The following is a 16,891-nucleotide window of genomic DNA, read 5'->3' on the forward strand; positions in this document are numbered from 1 at the left end:
TCGGCTGCTGACTCACGGGCAGCAGAGCAACCGGCGCGCGCTTCCATAGCGTAAGCGAACGGCTGCAGTGAGCGCACGGAAGAAAACTCTATGGTTATGCGCCCGTCCGGAAAACAAAACGAGTGAAAAATCTACAGTAATCCTTTGCCTTATTGCCAACAAGACGTTATCGTTTTTCCGAGACCCCAAAACAGGAAACGCAACCGCGGCGGCGTCGTTTGCGTAATTTAGCGCCGCATGGAAACAGATGTAATCGCGCCCCGGGGTGCAATAAACGAGAGAGTAACAAGCGGTCACCCTTTCAGAGACTAGAAACCAAACAGCCATCAGCTTTGCGGGCGCAGAAAGCGAAAACCACTCGAAGGATGAAATCGAAACCAGCCGTACTGCGTGCGCGTTTCGATGCGCAACTGAACGCCGCCACGCCGCTTTGGAAAGCAAAACAAAAAAGAAGTACAAAGAGACATCGGCGCATTAAAAAAAATTCCACGTATCCCCGAACCGTGGCAGCACATTCCAAGCAAGAGAAATGATCGAAAAAGGCATGCGTTTGAAACCAACCACTCCGCGGGCTCGCTCGGTTGCGCAAGCGATAGCCGGCGCGCCGTTTTGCGAAGCATAAAAAAAGCAACAACAGAGAGACATCGGCGCATGAAAAAAATTCCACGTATTCCCGAAGCGTGGCAGCACATGCAAAGCGAGGGAAATGATCGAAAAAGGCGCGCACTCTAAACCAGCTGCACCGCGAACACGCTCGGATGGGCAAGCGATAGCCGGCGCGCCGTTTTGGGAAGCAAAATAAAAATACAACGCAGAGACATTGCCGCATGAAAAAAATTCCACGTATTCTTGAAGTGTGGAAGCACATGCAAAGCGAGGGAAATGATCGAAAAAGGCGCGTTTTAAAACTAAACGCTATGCTGTACATGTATGACGAAAACCCTTTGGTACCAGGATGCTTCTGCTGTACATGTACGGCGAAAACCCTCAAGGGGTTAAAGGGATACTGAACAAAATTTTGAAAAATCTATGAAAACACATTCGACTCAGACGACACGACTGTTTTTATAAACAGCATTTATTTCACGTAATTTCGAGCAGTTGGCCGTATTTTTAGTGGATTGTGAGAGCGCGTCGGCTGCACGCTAGTGCGCTTGTCGACGGCCGTGACGTCGAATGCTCCAGCAAGAGGGGGCAACCGGCACGCTCTCTCCTGCACTGCCACTACCCTTTCTCCGTCTCAAGAACAGAGGGTGGCTCGGGGAGGCTGGTGTGGCGCTGAGCGTTGTCCTTTCCCCACATGGGAGACAAAATAACGCTTCTTCCTCAAAATCCAGTACAACTACCGAGCGTGTCGCGAGCGCGCAAAGATGCAAGGTGCGAGTGACAGTAGTTCCACGAGCAGTGATTGCAACCCCGAGTTCGACAGGCCTCCAAAACGGATGCGCCAAATACAACCATATGCGTGTGACCCTTCTGCTTCGTCAAGTGACAGCGAGGACGACGAGCCAGATGAGCCGCCATAGCCCAACGTGGGTCGGCAGCCAGGACCAGAAATTTATACAGTCACTCACAGTCACTATCCTCGAAGAGTTCGGAGCACAAAAAGTTACGCTTTGAAGGCACCCATGTTGGCTGCGATGGGCGCGCAGCGTGAATTCATACCCTTCGAAGCTTCTGCTCTGTCGGAAAGGTATGACAGGGCTTGACGCTCCCGACGCTGCTTCTCGCACACCCTAGCGCAGAACAGCGTTGTGGCATTCTGCGTTGTGTCAGGTGCTTCACTGTTACCATTGCTTAGCAGCACACAACACAAACGGCAAATTCGTAGTTGGGGCGCAAGCCCCGCTTGCGAAAACAAATATACGACCAATAGCGCGGCAATGGCGTCGTTGGCTGCTGGTTGAGCACACGCACGGAGAACACCTTCCCGACCGTGAAAACACGTTTTGAGAGAGACGCGCGGCAGCGGGTGGCGGCTTGCGATGTCGATTGGTAAGCGATTTTGCAGAGAGCACAGTTGGCGAGTCAATATCCGCCGAGTTTCGCGTCACTTCCTCTCTAGTTCGCGGCGCGGTCGCTAGATGCGCCAATTTGCGAAAAATGCAATTCATTATTTTCTGCTAGTCTCTGGCTGAAATGAAGGTTGTTTCAACAACTTTCAGCACCCAATCTTTCACTTGGGCCATTTATCTCGGCGGCGAAAATTTTGTTCAGTATCTCTTTGAGCTATCGGTAACTTGTGCTCCATCGTGCAAAACTCCTGGTGGGTATGCGCCACAGGAATTGGGCAAGCCCCACTACCGTGTCTACCAAGTGCGAGTGTCAAATGAAAACAAATACGTGAAAAAGAGAGAGAGAGGAAAGAGATAGAAAATAGAAAGAGAGAGGGAAAGAAAGTGATAGACAGAGGAAGAGAAAAATAGAAAGAAATAAAGATAAAAAGACAGAATAATAGAGACAGAGAGCAAGAGAAAGTACAGAGAAATAAAGGGAATAAAGACATAAAAAGATAGAAAGACAGAGAAAGAGACACGAAGAAGAGATGGCAAAGACTACGAGAAAGGGAGGAGAAAGAGATATTAATTCAGAGAAATAGTTCAGAGTTCATAATTCAGAGAAATTCAGAGAAAAAGGCGAGATAGCGGCTACAGATGAACGCACCAGTATGACTTATCGAGGACAAGTGTATCACAATAAGCATCTTGAGCAACCTGCTCGGCCGCATGTGTGGCGTAGCGCTAGTCTAAGGGCACTGCCCCCTTTTAATCAGTGACTGCCACATTCGCTGCCACATTGTGTGGGACCGTTTTTAGAAGGCGCGGCATGGACGATGAGAAAGAGCCAGCGTAGAGCAGTTGCAAGCGTACTGTGAAAACACAGACGCACTGCGCCCTCCGTTCGCTGCCACCTTTTCGTGAAGGACCACTATGGCGGAGTGTGCTTTGCTTGCAGGGAGCTCGTCGCGGCCACGTCGACCAAACAAACTACTCACCGTATCCGTGCATGGTCCGGAGCGGAGCAATACGAAAGGCACTCCCACGGCAAACGTGCACATACGGTACAGCAAGCGGCACGGAATTGACAGTGTGAGGCGGGTCGGCACCGTGTTGCACGCAACTAGTGAGGGACAATCAACTGCACGTGATGCAGTGCATTTCACATTTCGCTCAGCAGCAGGTTGTGGTACAGATGCGCACACATGCGTCGCGGAAAGCCGATACGTGTGCCTGTCCGCACTTTCAGTCGCTTTTTGTTCAGGACCCTGTAATAGTTTCCGAATGCTCTTTGGCTGCCTCTGATATTGGCACCGTGGCACCAGAACTTGCAAGGCTTGTAAAGAGAGTACCTAGTTTTCAGATTCGACTCCATAGACTCATTTGCCGGTCCTGAAATGGATTAGAACAAGCGTCCTTTACCAAAGCTTAAGTTCCAGTACAATGAAATCTTTCTTCCTTTCGAGGGGGGGGGGGGGGGTCATTTTGGCCACCATCTTGAATTTTTGGGCAGTTCCAAGCAAGTGCCCTCTTCCCAACCTTTCCTGCGTTATCACCACGCCCAGGGGGGGGGGGCACTTGCTCGGCATTTTACAGTAGAAAAATAGATGGAAAAAAAAGAGCAAGACAGAAAGAAAATGAAAGGGAAGAAAGAGCGAGAAGTGTAGAAAGGAACAAAAAAAGAGAAAGAAGGAAGGCCTCTTCCTTCAGGCTGATGGCAATTATGGCACCGCTAATGCGAAGCTGCCATAATTTTTATGATCTCGTTTTTTTATTTGAAGAGTGAGTTGTGCAAATGTTACGTAATTTTTATTCTGCGTGAGCTTCTCATTTAAAGGGCCCCTCACCAGGTCATATAAGAAATTTTAGTTAGACCCTGGAAGTTGTGTGCCCAATAAAGAGCATTATGCTCAAGAATTTATCGATTATTTACGAGCTGAGAAAACCAATATTTCGAAGCGGCGTGAAACCATGATGCGAGGAGGCATGCTTGAAACCCTTGCCACTCGCCCCGTGTAGCCTTCACAAGCCATATTCCTTCCCTGCTCACTTCGGCATAGGAGCCGTAGGATCACATGATGCATACGCATGCAAGGTCATGTGTGCATGACGTGCCCGAGCACACGAGCGCTGTTGTCGTGTTGTGTTGGCGTTCTCTGTGGTCAACTGCCTGTTTCTGCGGGTTGGATCCCTCGGTGCATGCACGTTTGGAGAGGCTGGCACGGGAACGGAGAGAACACCAACGCATGCGAAATCTCGCTGCGATTCGAAGTAAACAAAAAGTAAAAAGCACGCGCACATTCCACTTGTGTGTTTTATTATTTCTCTCGACTTTCATTAATCGATTCAAGCAACAGATTACACAAATTATGCATGTCGCCTCGAATAATTCTCGAAGCATCATGTGCTACTGTGAGCGACGTCAGAACACTGATGACTACGTAGGGCCATTCATTGTTGTACGCATACCTGTCGAGTCTCCCGGATTTCAACCATTTCTCACGTTTGTACGGTTGGCAGAAAAATGTCCCGAAAATCGAAATTTCTGTGCGTAATCTGGCCACTTTGACAAAAATCCAACCCAATCCGATCCAGTCTTTTTGCGAACCCATCGCGTATAGCATTATGTAAACCAATTTAGGAGGGGTTGGTGTAAACGTACAGTAGTATCTCGGTGATACGAAACCATCGAGCGAAGGCCGAGAGCAGTGTGCTGGAAGCTTCGGAAGTACGCGCACGGCCAGTGCACACACTGTCAGAACTGTGATTAACATTTGACACAACCGCTGTGGACAAAACTACGGTCACTTTTGACACGATCATGTATGGTGACGACTAAACTGATGGAACTCCGAAAGTGCACATGCGCCCAACGCTCACTTAGTCAAAGTGACACTGCTTTCTGCAAATGCGGCTGGTGTGATCATAGAAACAAATGATGTAGTTTTGAAGGCATGTGCACGCCCAGCGCACGTGGTTTGAAAACGGAACTACCGTTTGCTGCAACCGCCGCGCACGAAACTACGATGCAGTCATCGATAGCGACTACGAGCTCCGAAGGTACGTGGCTAACGCAGCGGTAGATTAAAGGAAATAAAGTCATAAAAAAGGCACGCAGTGTTTTGGCTTTCCTGTCGATCTTCGCTTATGACTATGGTGGAGCGAACTTTGGCACTTAGTTTTCAGTTGGCCTCAAGTGAAGCTTCAATTTGACACGCGCTTTTGCGGCAGCCAGCTGCGCCGTCCCATATTGGTTTGTTCACGTGTGTTCCAGAAAGGCATACACGAGTTCTTTCGAGGAAAATAAATATTATGGTTTGAAAACAGATTTTGCTAGTTTTTTTATAGAAATTTCAGGCGATACGAAGATTTTCACTCTCCCTTGCGATTCGTATCACCGAAATTCTTCTGTAGTTGAAAAACCCTACCTGCGTTGTTTGTTTGGCCACTCTAAGCCATTATAAGAGTGGTGATGATGCTTACGGGGCTGTTTGGGACCCCCTTCTCTCCCCTGTTTCGGAAATCTCCCGGATTAAGATTCCTTGAACTTGGCAGGTATGTGTGTGTCATCCCCTCCTTCTCGGGGCGCGCGCCCGCGAGACGAAGGGCAAGCGGCGTTCAGCTTGAAGTTCGACCTATCTCTGCAGCGCGTAGCGTTGCAAATTTTCACAGACATGATCGTGAATGCCTAGTGTATGCATTGCGCTCACCAGCTAAAAATGCTCAAGAGCTAGTGAGGGGCCCTTTCAAATCAATAGCAACAGCCTTGTAACTGTGATTGCTGGAACTTTTTTTTTTTCAGAGAGTATGGCTTTATTGAGTATGAAACCAATGTGGGGGCTAATGAAGCCATTGCCTCAATGAACCTGTTTGACCTAGGCGGGCAATACCTCCGTGTTGGCAGGGTAAGTGATTTGGTTGCCTATACAATGCTTCTTCTGCTTGTCTGAACCTGGATATGGTGAACATAGCAAACTGAAATCTTGTTGGTCATTATTACAGCCTTGTAGCAAGGTCCACAACTGGGCTAGTTGGCACGGTTCCATTCTATATTGAAGCAGCACGAGCTTGCTTTCACCTAATGTGAACAAGGATATTGGCTATCCCTGTTTGTTATGTGACCCATTCTGCTGTCTTCCGATCTCTTAATGTTACGCCGGTCATCTTATGTTCCATCACACATTACTAATGAGAATTGACAGACAAAATGCCAAGGAAAGTACAGGGGTTATTTGTAGCAATTAGGATATAAAAGTGAAGAAAGTAAAGTGGACGAAAAGATAACTTGCCGCCGGCAGGGACAAGTTATCTTTTTGTCCACTTTACTTCCTTAACATTTATATCCTAATTTCTACAAATAACAACCCCTGTACTTTCCCTTGCATTATTGTCTCTCAATTCTCATTAATATTGTGTCTGTTAAAGAAAAACGAGCCCTTAAAAGTCACCTTCTTTCCTTCATCGCACATGGCGTGGTCCTTAACTTTTTCTAGAATTTGTTTGTTAACCCTTAAAGGTCGAATTTTTTTCGCGAAATCCAGTCCAAAAATGTGTCATTTTTTATTGCTGAAATAAGCTCTTCAGACGATTCTATTTAAGAAAAAAATTGTCTAAAATTTTTTTTCGTGACCGTAAAGTGACAAAAAGGTCATTTTTGTTGTTACATACACATTGTTTTTTTTCATAGTAAAATCAAGCGAAATCTAAAAAAAACTTTCACAGCTTTTTATAAATAAAGATTATGGATTGTATTAAACATAGCTCACAGACATACAAAAATAAGCGCACCAGAGTACTTTTCCGGTTAAAAATGTTAGTGCTCTAACACTAGAAACTTTTCAGCGTGTGATAGTCTTTGAAGCATGGCTCGCCGCGCACGCTTTTCAGATGTCGCTCCTTGATCGTCATCGGAGTCTGAACTCGTCAAAAAATTCTCGTTTGACAAACTGAAATCCACTGAATCAGATTCTGATTCGGCACTTGGGGAATAGTCCGCATCGGAAGAATCGCTGCTCGACTCACCGGCAGCAGAGCAACCGGTGCGCGCTTCCATAGCGTAAGCGAACTGCGTCAGTGAGTGCATGGAAGAAAACTATGTTTGTGCGCCCGTCCGGAAAGCAAACCAGTGAAAAAGCTACAGTAATCCTTCGTCTTATCGACAACAAGACGTAGTTAGTTTTTCCTAGACCCCAAAACGGGAAACGCAGTCATGGCGGCGTCATTTGTGTAATTTAGCGCCGCATGGAAATGGATGTAATCGTGCCCCGGGGAGCAATAAACAAGAGAGTAACAAGCGGTCACCCTTTGAGAGATTAGAAACCAAGCAGCCATCATCTTTGCGGGCGCAAGGAGAGAAAATAACCCAAAGGACGAAACCGAAACCTGCCAGACCGCGTGCATGCGTTCTGATGCGCAAATGAAAGCCGCCGCACGCGCCGCTTTGGAAAGCAAAAAAAGAAAAGATGGAGAGACATCGGCGCACGGAGGTGCATCTGCTCATAAAAAAATTACACGTATTCCCGAAGCATGGTAGCACATGCAAAGCAAGAGAAATGATCGAAAAAGGTGCGCACTCTAAACCGGCTGCACCGCGAACTCGCTCGTATGGGCAAGCGATAGCCGGCGCGCCGTTTTGGGATGCAAAAAAAAAAAAATACAACGGAGAGACATCGGCAAAAAATTCCACGTATTCCCGAAGTGTGACAACACAGGCCAAGCAAGAGAAATGATGGGAAAAGGCGCGCATTTTAAAAATAAACGCTGTGCCGTACATGCACGACGAAAACCCTTTGGTACCAGGAAGCTTCTGCCGTACGTGTATGGTGAAAGCCCTCAAGGGGTTAATGTCGAAGTTTCGGCCCCAGGTGTTAGAGCTGGCAATATGCAGTGAGTGTACACTTTTAGAGCACAGCTCTTAGGCACCCATTCTTGTGTTGAGTGGCGTCCCCGTCGCCGTCGGTGGCGTAGACATGAAAAAATAAAATGAGAAAAAAAATACCCAGGATCAAGTAGGATTTGGACCCAGGCCCTCTGCATGGCAGTTAAGTATTCTACTATAGAGCCACGCTGGTGCTTGAAATTGATTTACAAAAAGACCCTATACAGGCGTCATGTCGGGCAAGGAATCGCATTAACCTATGTAATACAGTGATTCCACTCCTGCGCCAACTGCGCCAAAGTGCGCCAAATTGTATTTACTGCGCCATCCTGATAATATCGACAAAATTTGCGCCAAACTGCGCCAAAGTCTCGCAGCTGTTGGAGAGAGGGAAGGAGGAGAGTCGCGCATGCGTAGTGTGAGTGCGGACTACGCCGCGTGCGGATGACCACGCCACATTACTTACCCCCCAGCAAGAGATACTTCGCATCTAAAAAAAAAAAAGGGCAGAAGGAGGAGGCCGCCGGCTCCTTCGTTCCTGCTCTCTGAGCCGACGGCAACGCGGAGAAAGCATATGAACGAGAGAGAGAGGACAAAAGAATAAAAAAAAAGCCGTTCCGCAAGTTGGAGGACGCGCCCAACAGGAGTACACTCCGAGCCCTCTCGCCCTCATGTTTTTCGAGCGTTTCGGGTGTCGGCGGAGGCGCGGTACCGCGAAGGTCGCGGGGTGCAGTGAGTGCCGAAGCGCACCTTCCAGCTCGCGCGGTGTTTGATATATTCGATGGCGGCTAAAAATACCGTTCGATATAAACGTGCGAATTTCTATACTTTTACAAAGGATTTTCGAGGGGATAATTTACGAGTTCGGTATAGCCGAAAATTCGATATATGTGGGTTCGACTGTATGTAACGAATGTTACATTGCTATGACTGCGGAAAGCGAAAACTTCAAACATAGTTGGCGTTGGCCCAATACAAATACGGCTGCGGAAAGCCAAAACCTTAAAGCAGTTGGCGTTGCCTCAACACGCAGCTGCCCTCAGAATTCACATTAGGCAGTATCGTAATCGTCAGTGAATTTTTGCTTTAGGCACAGCAGCAGATTGCCTGTCATGATTCAGGAATGCCTCCTGTGTGCACTCTAACGATATGCCGTTATAGCCCGTATTTAAAAGTAAATGTTGGTTTTGGCTCATTGATATATATATGTAACATTAGTAGTTGGCTCGTTCTGATTCAAACGTTTTATTTTGAGCTGGCCTGTAAATGTCAGTGGACGAACAATTTCAAATGCTTTATAACAGAATTAACCACATGAATGTTCTTTTCTTGGTACCATCCTCTGTAGGATGGGAAGAGTCACCGACAGACGTTGACATCACCAGTAGCCTACAGTGGGAACCTCTGTAGACCTTCATTGCTTTAGTGTTTAGCGTACAAAACATAAATGAAAACAGCATGCTGCACTTTTGGATGTGCTTTTTTTGCTCCCTGGCACGTTGGTCCTGGCATGTTCAGTGGTTTTTAGAACCACTTCAGTATGAAAACTGCTCTGTTGCACGGCTCCGTTGCAAATGGAGGCAGTGAGTGCCGCTGTAGTCGCGCCAAGCTCTAGCAAGGTGCGCCGTTGCAGCCGGTGCTACCATATCGGCACACCGGATCAAATGGATCGCTGCATTATATTGATGAACAGACTATCTGGATTTTGTAGCATCCAGCAGAAGAGATTACATGTGTTGTGCGTCCACAATGCTGATGTGTTTGGTGCCGGGCTGCACAGAACCAGTAGGACAAACAATTGACCGAGGCACTTTTGGGCTGTGCATGATCAGGCGGGATCGCGCGTTAAAAGTTGGACAGATCGCAAGTTCATAAGCAAATGTACTTTAGAAGTGCTGCTTGCTGGGCCAGTTGTTCATGTTGAATTTGAGAAACCCAGCGAAAAAAGACACATACCCTGAGTTAGGGTACATGTGCTCTTTTTATCATTTTTTCTTGTACTTTGTGAGAACATGGCACATGTCTTGGCTGTTTTCGTGGTCTGAGGCAAGTGCAGTTTTCACTTATATGTCATTTGGTAGTCCAATGTCGCAGCCGCTTCATAAAAAAGAAGGTGTGGCCTGTTGCGTACCGCTGAAGTGGCGCCTCGGGCCTAGTTCACCTTGTGCCTGCTCTGGCGCCACTGCTCGTCCACGGAGAAGCGCTTCTACACACGCATTGGTACGCATGATAGTGACTCTAATCAGGCCGTAAATAACCCGTTTTGTAGTTGCACGTCACAAGTTCGACACTGCAGTCGTTATTAGGAGTGCCTATTACCCCACATATGGGAACAGTTTGCCCTAGGAGTGCCAATCTTTCGTAGAGTGGGCCTCAATTCTCTCCATGAATGCTGCCCGATTGACTCACCTGAAATGAAAAGTGTCACTGAATCACTGATCCCGTTAATGGGGAGGCAGTCACCGGGCAGATTCCAAGGGGCATGGCATGTCAACACACCCACCCACCCACCCACCCACCCACCCACTTACCCACACACACACACACACACACACACACACACACACACACACACACACACACACACACACACACACACACACACACACACACACACGTGTGTGTGTGTGTGTGTGTGTGTGTGTGTAAGCGCTCGAGTCTCAATTCGCTAACTGTTCAAAAGCATATGCTTAACAGTGGCTAACTATAACACAAGTTCGAAGGTAAACAAAAGCTAGCGTGCGCCAAGCCAAGGAGTTGAGTAGTCTGCAAGAGTGCTTGCGAGTCTTCTTGCATCAGATGGAATTGCAGAGCAGTTTTGCTCGGGAGTCTAGTTTCGCCACCTATGCAGGGGGCGTTCTCGATATATATCACTGGCAATAAATGAGCGGAGATCGACCAGTGTCGCATACGTCCTTGTAAACGTCCAGTAGGGGGCCGCGGCTGTTGTTGCAAACTGATGGTTTAAGACGAATGAACCACGATTCCAGTGGTTCTCCTTTGCCCCACTTTCGTTCCCGAGCCAACGTTGTCGCATCGTTTCAGTCGAAGCTATGTCCTGTGCAGGGGTGTGCATGGGTGCATATGTGGTGAAACGTCTGTCATTTTGTTAATTGTTTTATTGCGATAGCAATTATATGGATACTCTCGGCTGATTTTTGCCGTCGCCATCATGCCCCGGATATGTATATATAAATAAAAGCCACAAATAAAAATAATTCAGAAGAAAAAAATTCCGAAGCGTTTGACCGGGGTTTTGAACCTGCGGCGCCTCGGTCCGCAGCTCGCTGCATTAGACAATCACGCCATGCCTCATTCGTTCTCAGATACTAACGGCAGAATACAAACGCACGCGGCATTGGGTGAAACGAACAGGATGCCACACGTGACGAAATTAAAATTATGCGTGATGCGGGCCATGCTGCGTCATCGCCCGCGCTGCGCTTGCGTCGTATTGGTGGCGACCCACACTAGTTTTCATGTTGGGGTTGTAGCGCCACGCCACTCGTAGCTAGTCAGCCAGGTAAAAAGAAGAGCATTCCGTGGCTCGTGGTGGCGCGAGATAGTGAAAACCCTTTGGCTCTTGTAGACTTATGCCACAGGAGAGAAGAAACGGCTGAACCAGAATGACAGTATATATGTTACACCGCGACCAGAATCATGAGGCTAAAATTACAGCGCAAACGAACAAGACATCCCCGAAGAAAAGAAACGTATGATGCAAGCGCTAACAACTGCTTTATTCTTTCATAACCGACGCATATGTAAGCCCGAGGCAAACTTACCACACATGTGCACACAATAGCTCTAAACCAAAACCTGTAACAAGGATGATAGTGTATTAGATACACGGAGACATGAAATATATTCAGATGGGTGCAGGGACAAAGAAGTAAAGAAGTGCCTTTGCGCTGTAATTTTAGACTCAGGAGTATGTACCAACTAGAGCCAAATGAAGATTTATCTTAGTGACCAGAATCGATGCCCGCAGAGAACGCGAGCCGTGGCTTCACGTGCCACTGCGAAGCGCTGTGTTTACCTTCTCTTGAGGTCGTGCGCTCTGCGGTTTTGTTTTCTCTACGGACGTTGAAACTCTACCGACTGCGATGTCAGTAGAGTTTCAACGTTGATCTTTCCGGGGGCTAGTGCTTGAAGGTGATCTCAAGCAAGTTGAGCTAACTTGAGATTGAAGTTCCGATGCCTACGTTGCAGATATTAATTACGCATGTCAATTAGATGAACGACTAAGTTTAGGTGGCCAGCCGATACAGAGCCACACTAAAAACTTCCAGAAGGGGTATTTGCTGATCTGCTTCTACACCATGTTAGACAAGCAACTAGACTGATTAGCAGGGCGATATCCCTTCGGGTCCCCCGCTTCTCTTACTGGGGGAAAAGGGACCTCCACATGGGTCCAATCATGCGCGTTTCATTGTTACCAACTCGGCCCTAAAAATATATTGACCACGCCCCTTTTTAATTATGGGAGGGTACTCATCTGAGCGAGAGTGACAACCTGTTAAGGCGATTGCATACGGCTTGCCCACCTGCAGTTTTCACCGTGAGAATGGTCCCTTTCCTTGGCTCTCAGCCGGTGCATCCTGCAGTCTGTACCTGTTTCAGGGTGCATAGACACCTTGAACAACCCTGCCGTCGCCGCCGATACAGGTACAAAGGATCAAACGTCAGTGGCGAACGTTCGAAGAATATCCCTTCGGCTCTAAAGACAATCCTCTCGTGGTCAAGCGGTCCAGCCGGTCAGCGGGGGAGCGCGGCGTCCGTTAATCGGCGTGGCTCCGGGTCGCAAAAATGGCAATCCGTGACAGACGCACGACCTTTTTGCTGAGGCTCCTTCAGAGCAACGAAATGAACTTACTGTGAACTACTGAACTTTTCGCCCGCGTTTGAGGGGAAGTAGTTAAAAGGCGAAGAAGACTGTTGTAAACGACTCCCCGCTCTCCGTACAGGGGCAAGAGAATGAGACATTCCTGGACAGCTGTCAAATATGACCACCCTCTTTTTGGGCCCTCCACTAGCACAATATAATCCTTTCAGTTCAAGACGTCCCCGCTGCAATGGTGTATTCACAATACCTTCTCTGTAGCTTAATCCCGAGCGTCCGGCTAGTCAACAATAGGTACTCATTTGCGGTAGCACGGCATCAGCGTGGGAGAGGGGAGCCTGTTAATGAGCGTGTTGGTGCGCCGCAAAATGGCAATCCATGGCACTACGCCTCTGTTTGTAAGGTATTTCTGACGGTCATGCACTGCGCAGCCAGCATGGCAGCCTGTTATAGGGCCGCCATGGATGCAGCGAGGACAGCCAGCCCAAATCAGCAATGTTCGCACCGAAGTGTCTTTTCGACTGTGGAAAGGAATTCTAGCAAAATACAGATAATTTCCGGCGCAGGTGGCTGTTTTGGTCGGCGGTACATTACATGACATTACGAAAAAATTTGGGGGGGGGGAGGGAGGGGGGGGGACTGTAGCCCGGTCAGCCCCCCCTGGCTACGCCCCCTAAAAAGCCCTGCCCTTTTGAGCTCGTGAGTGCTAGGGTCCCAATTCGAATTCTTTGCTTGCTTTTTTAAAAATGTCATCTCATTAATATTAATCTAATCTTATTAATTCAGTTTTAATATGCGCAGTTGTCAGTAGCGGGCCCGTTGCTGACGTCCTTCGCATAGGAAGGCCTACTGTGAGGCAGCTACGCCATGTTACACGTCCGCCCCTCGCATTCCAGGGTCAATTGCTGACGGTTAAAAAAAATCACGGTTTCGCTTAAGAGTGAAGCAATGAATGCAATACTACCAACAAAGTGTATTGTTATACGAAGTAAGGCTAGCAGCTAACTCTTTTGGATGGGATCTCTCGTAACTCAACAAAATGCTGGTTTAACACTTTAGTGACCGCGGAAAAATCGGTTGTTTTTGGCTAGTCCAGGAAATATTTTTTTTCCTGCCACAGAAAATAATTGATGCTAAAGTGTAGGGTATTAAATGATAGAGGAAGAATTGGTCTTTTGAACAGTATTAATTCCAAACAACGGATTTATTCCGAATATAATAAAAAAATTATCAAACAAAGAAAAATGCATCAAAAAGAAAGAAAGATTCATGAAAACATCAATGCTACTCTGCAAAGGTTAAACATTAAAAAAGTCGAAATATATGTTTTGAGCGCAAAGCCCTCGCAGAATAATAGTGGAAATATAAGCTCTGTAAGTACAAAGATTATTTACATAAATACAAGAATATAGGCCCTAGTGCCTATCATGCTACCGCGCGATGCAGGTTCTCGACGCGGTGAAACAAAGGCTGGCTGCGCATGTTTCGGGGAAAAAAAATTTTTTCTGTTCAACTTTCCGAGCATAGTTTGCAATTCTGGTATTTTTCAATTTTCCTGTGTATTTGTTGAAATGAACAGTGTAGCCTGTTCCAAATCTGCAAAAATCCATAATTGTACCCTCATTTGACCTCTTTCTCGCTCATATACTGCCGAATACCATACCGACCTTCACATTTCACCATTTTCTCATCCACTGAAAGGTTCCGACGGGGTTAAAAGATAGCGTAGAAAAATCGTTCATGTGTTGCAATAGAGAAGACACGTGGTGAAGAATCTCGTGGGATGCGACGGTCGTGTTCTTCAGATCAGAGACACTCAAGAAGCCTTGAACCTTTTCTGTGGCATCACTGACGGTGGACGAAGGCCTGAAAATATGTGTCGTCGACACCAACACCAATGCAAGCGCGGGACTTCGATTACCATGTACACATGGAGTGAGACGAACTTGCTCATCTTCTTTTCAGTAACCTCCCTCCATGGATCCGTCCCTCTCACTGTATGTGACTTTTCGAAAGTATGCATCCACGCATACTTATCTGTGTGGTTGCATATCTCTCTGACGACTTCTGCGGTAAAAAACAACACGAAGACGCCGCCGCGCAGCACACTGGAGCGTTGGGTCAAAGTCCGCTCCGCGCAGTCTTCGCGAAGAGAACTGCTCTCTTTCTGCAGCCGGCACCAAATGCTCCCGCCCGAATGAAATTAACACCTTGCAGGTAAGAGCTGTTAGTTTTAGAACGCACCAGGTACGTTTACATCGACGCGCGGCAGCGATAAAACGACCCGAGGAGAAGACGAAACTTGGCCGCGGATAGCTGTTGATGTTCCGGGGAGGCTTGACGCACTTTTGCCGTCCGTACTGAAGCCTGGCGAATGGAAGTCTTCTTCCGTGTCTGTGCTGCTACCATCATCCAGAGATTCCCGCTCTGATTAATCGGAATCCGTCGAAATTCGCCGTTTCTGTGGGGCACCCGCGAGCGGCGTCGACGCGAAGTCTGAAACAATGAGCGCTCACCTATCCGACTGCGAACGAGCTTTAAAAATCTCCCCGCGGTGGAAAAAAAAAAGTCGCAAACAAAACTGATAAAAGACATGTTATTTTATCCTTTGTATTGCGTTAGCTGTCCAGAATTGCTCAGAGAGTGCCAAAACTTGATCTTGAAGTCATCGATAACATACTATCGATGGGAATAGGTGCGGTCACGGAAGTGTTAAAAAGCATATGCAACGGCGTCACTATAATTGACAACCAGACATGGGCACCGCGACGTACACTGTGCGGCGATTCATGTTGAGCATGGCTGCTTTGGTGTCCCAAGTGTTGCTTCGAACAGTACACATCACTGATGAGGCTCCAACTGCAAGAAACACCTTTACGATGGATTTTTGGTGTTAGCCAGCTTTCCCATTTTGCTGTCCACTTCAGGTGTCAGTGCAGCTATCTGTCATGGGTGGAAGACGACGGCGTCCGACATGTTCCTTGTAATTGGGGACTTTCGACTAATGTCTGAGCATCGTCTGAGTATGTGTTGAACTTTACTTGCCTTTGATGAACTGGGCAGAATAAATCTATGCGCTCTTTGTGGGAATCCAGTTTTTGTTGCCTGATCGCTGCAATCCAGGCACTCTTTCTGCCTTCATCTGTCAAGAAACAACGTTTTGACTTGGGATAGCAAATAAGTTGCGAATTGCAGATCGCAGACTGCATCCTGGCACTACACATCAGTGCCCGAGTTGCGAGTGCTTCATCGGAATAATTCTATCCGTAGAAGACGTCGAAACACAAGCAGCCGCGACGAGCAACGCAGGCTAAAACCATGCTAAAACAAGATAAACAGGAAGTTTTCTAGGGAGTGTTTCCGGGGTATGCACATTGTTGGCAGAGAACGGTAAGCACTGGCGAAACCGTCTATGCAAAAACCCGGGTAAGACATTACATTCCAAATCCTCGCGCTGCTACAAAATGTCAGAAGTATGGGCACGGCTCTCAAAGCTGCCGAGGCCACCTTACCTGTGCAAAGTGTGGAGAAAAAGACCACTCTTCTGAAAACTGCTCTGGCAAAGCCCACTGCGTAAACTGTGAAGGCGACCATCCTGCATATTCTCAGACCTGTGAAACCTGGAAGAAAGAAATGATTGCCCTGAAATTAAGAGATAACATATTCTACAAAAATGCCAGAAGAAGGTGCTCCATTTTCTACAAAGCAAGTTATGCTGACGCGGCGCGTAAGGGGGCAGCATTGAACCAGTCTGTGTCACTCCCACGACCCGCCTGCAGCGAGCTGCTGGCTGTGGCACCCACCCCTGTGGTGGCAGTAGCTAAGAGTACTGCCACCATGGGGTCACAGAGCCCCGTGAGTCCAGTGTCGCGGGGTCTCAAGACCATGCCTCGAGAGTCTGAAACACGGACTGTCAGCCTGCATGCGCGGGCATCCAGCGCCTCGCGGGAGGACACGACGTCGGCACCTCTGGAGATCGGCGGCACAGCTTTCTTGAGTGCATCCCGAAAGGAAAACAAAAAATCCAGGGTCCAGAGAAGGACCCTTGATCATAAGTCCAAAGTTCTCCACTAAATGCAGACCACCACAACTTCATTTTGTCATTATGCAGACACAGATAATGCAGTGGAATGTCAGAGAGCCTATTCATAGTCTTGATGACATAACTGAACT

At 47.6% G+C, this 16,891-nt stretch overlaps 1 protein-coding gene across 1 annotated transcript in view; it reads left to right on the forward strand.

The window, feature by feature from the left end:
* Positions 1–16,891, forward strand: part of LOC119379462 (poly(U)-binding-splicing factor half pint) — a gene marked incomplete in the record, with an annotated part of 282,418 nt that overhangs the window by 107,548 nt on the left and 157,979 nt on the right. The window contains 1 exon segment of the mRNA XM_037648765.2: positions 5,800–5,902. Coding sequence (XP_037504693.1) covers positions 5,800–5,902 — 103 coding nt within the window.

Source organism: Rhipicephalus sanguineus, chromosome 1 (assembly GCF_013339695.2).
Source record: "Rhipicephalus sanguineus isolate Rsan-2018 chromosome 1, BIME_Rsan_1.4, whole genome shotgun sequence".
In the NCBI taxonomy this organism is placed as follows: domain Eukaryota; kingdom Metazoa; phylum Arthropoda; class Arachnida; order Ixodida; family Ixodidae; genus Rhipicephalus; species Rhipicephalus sanguineus.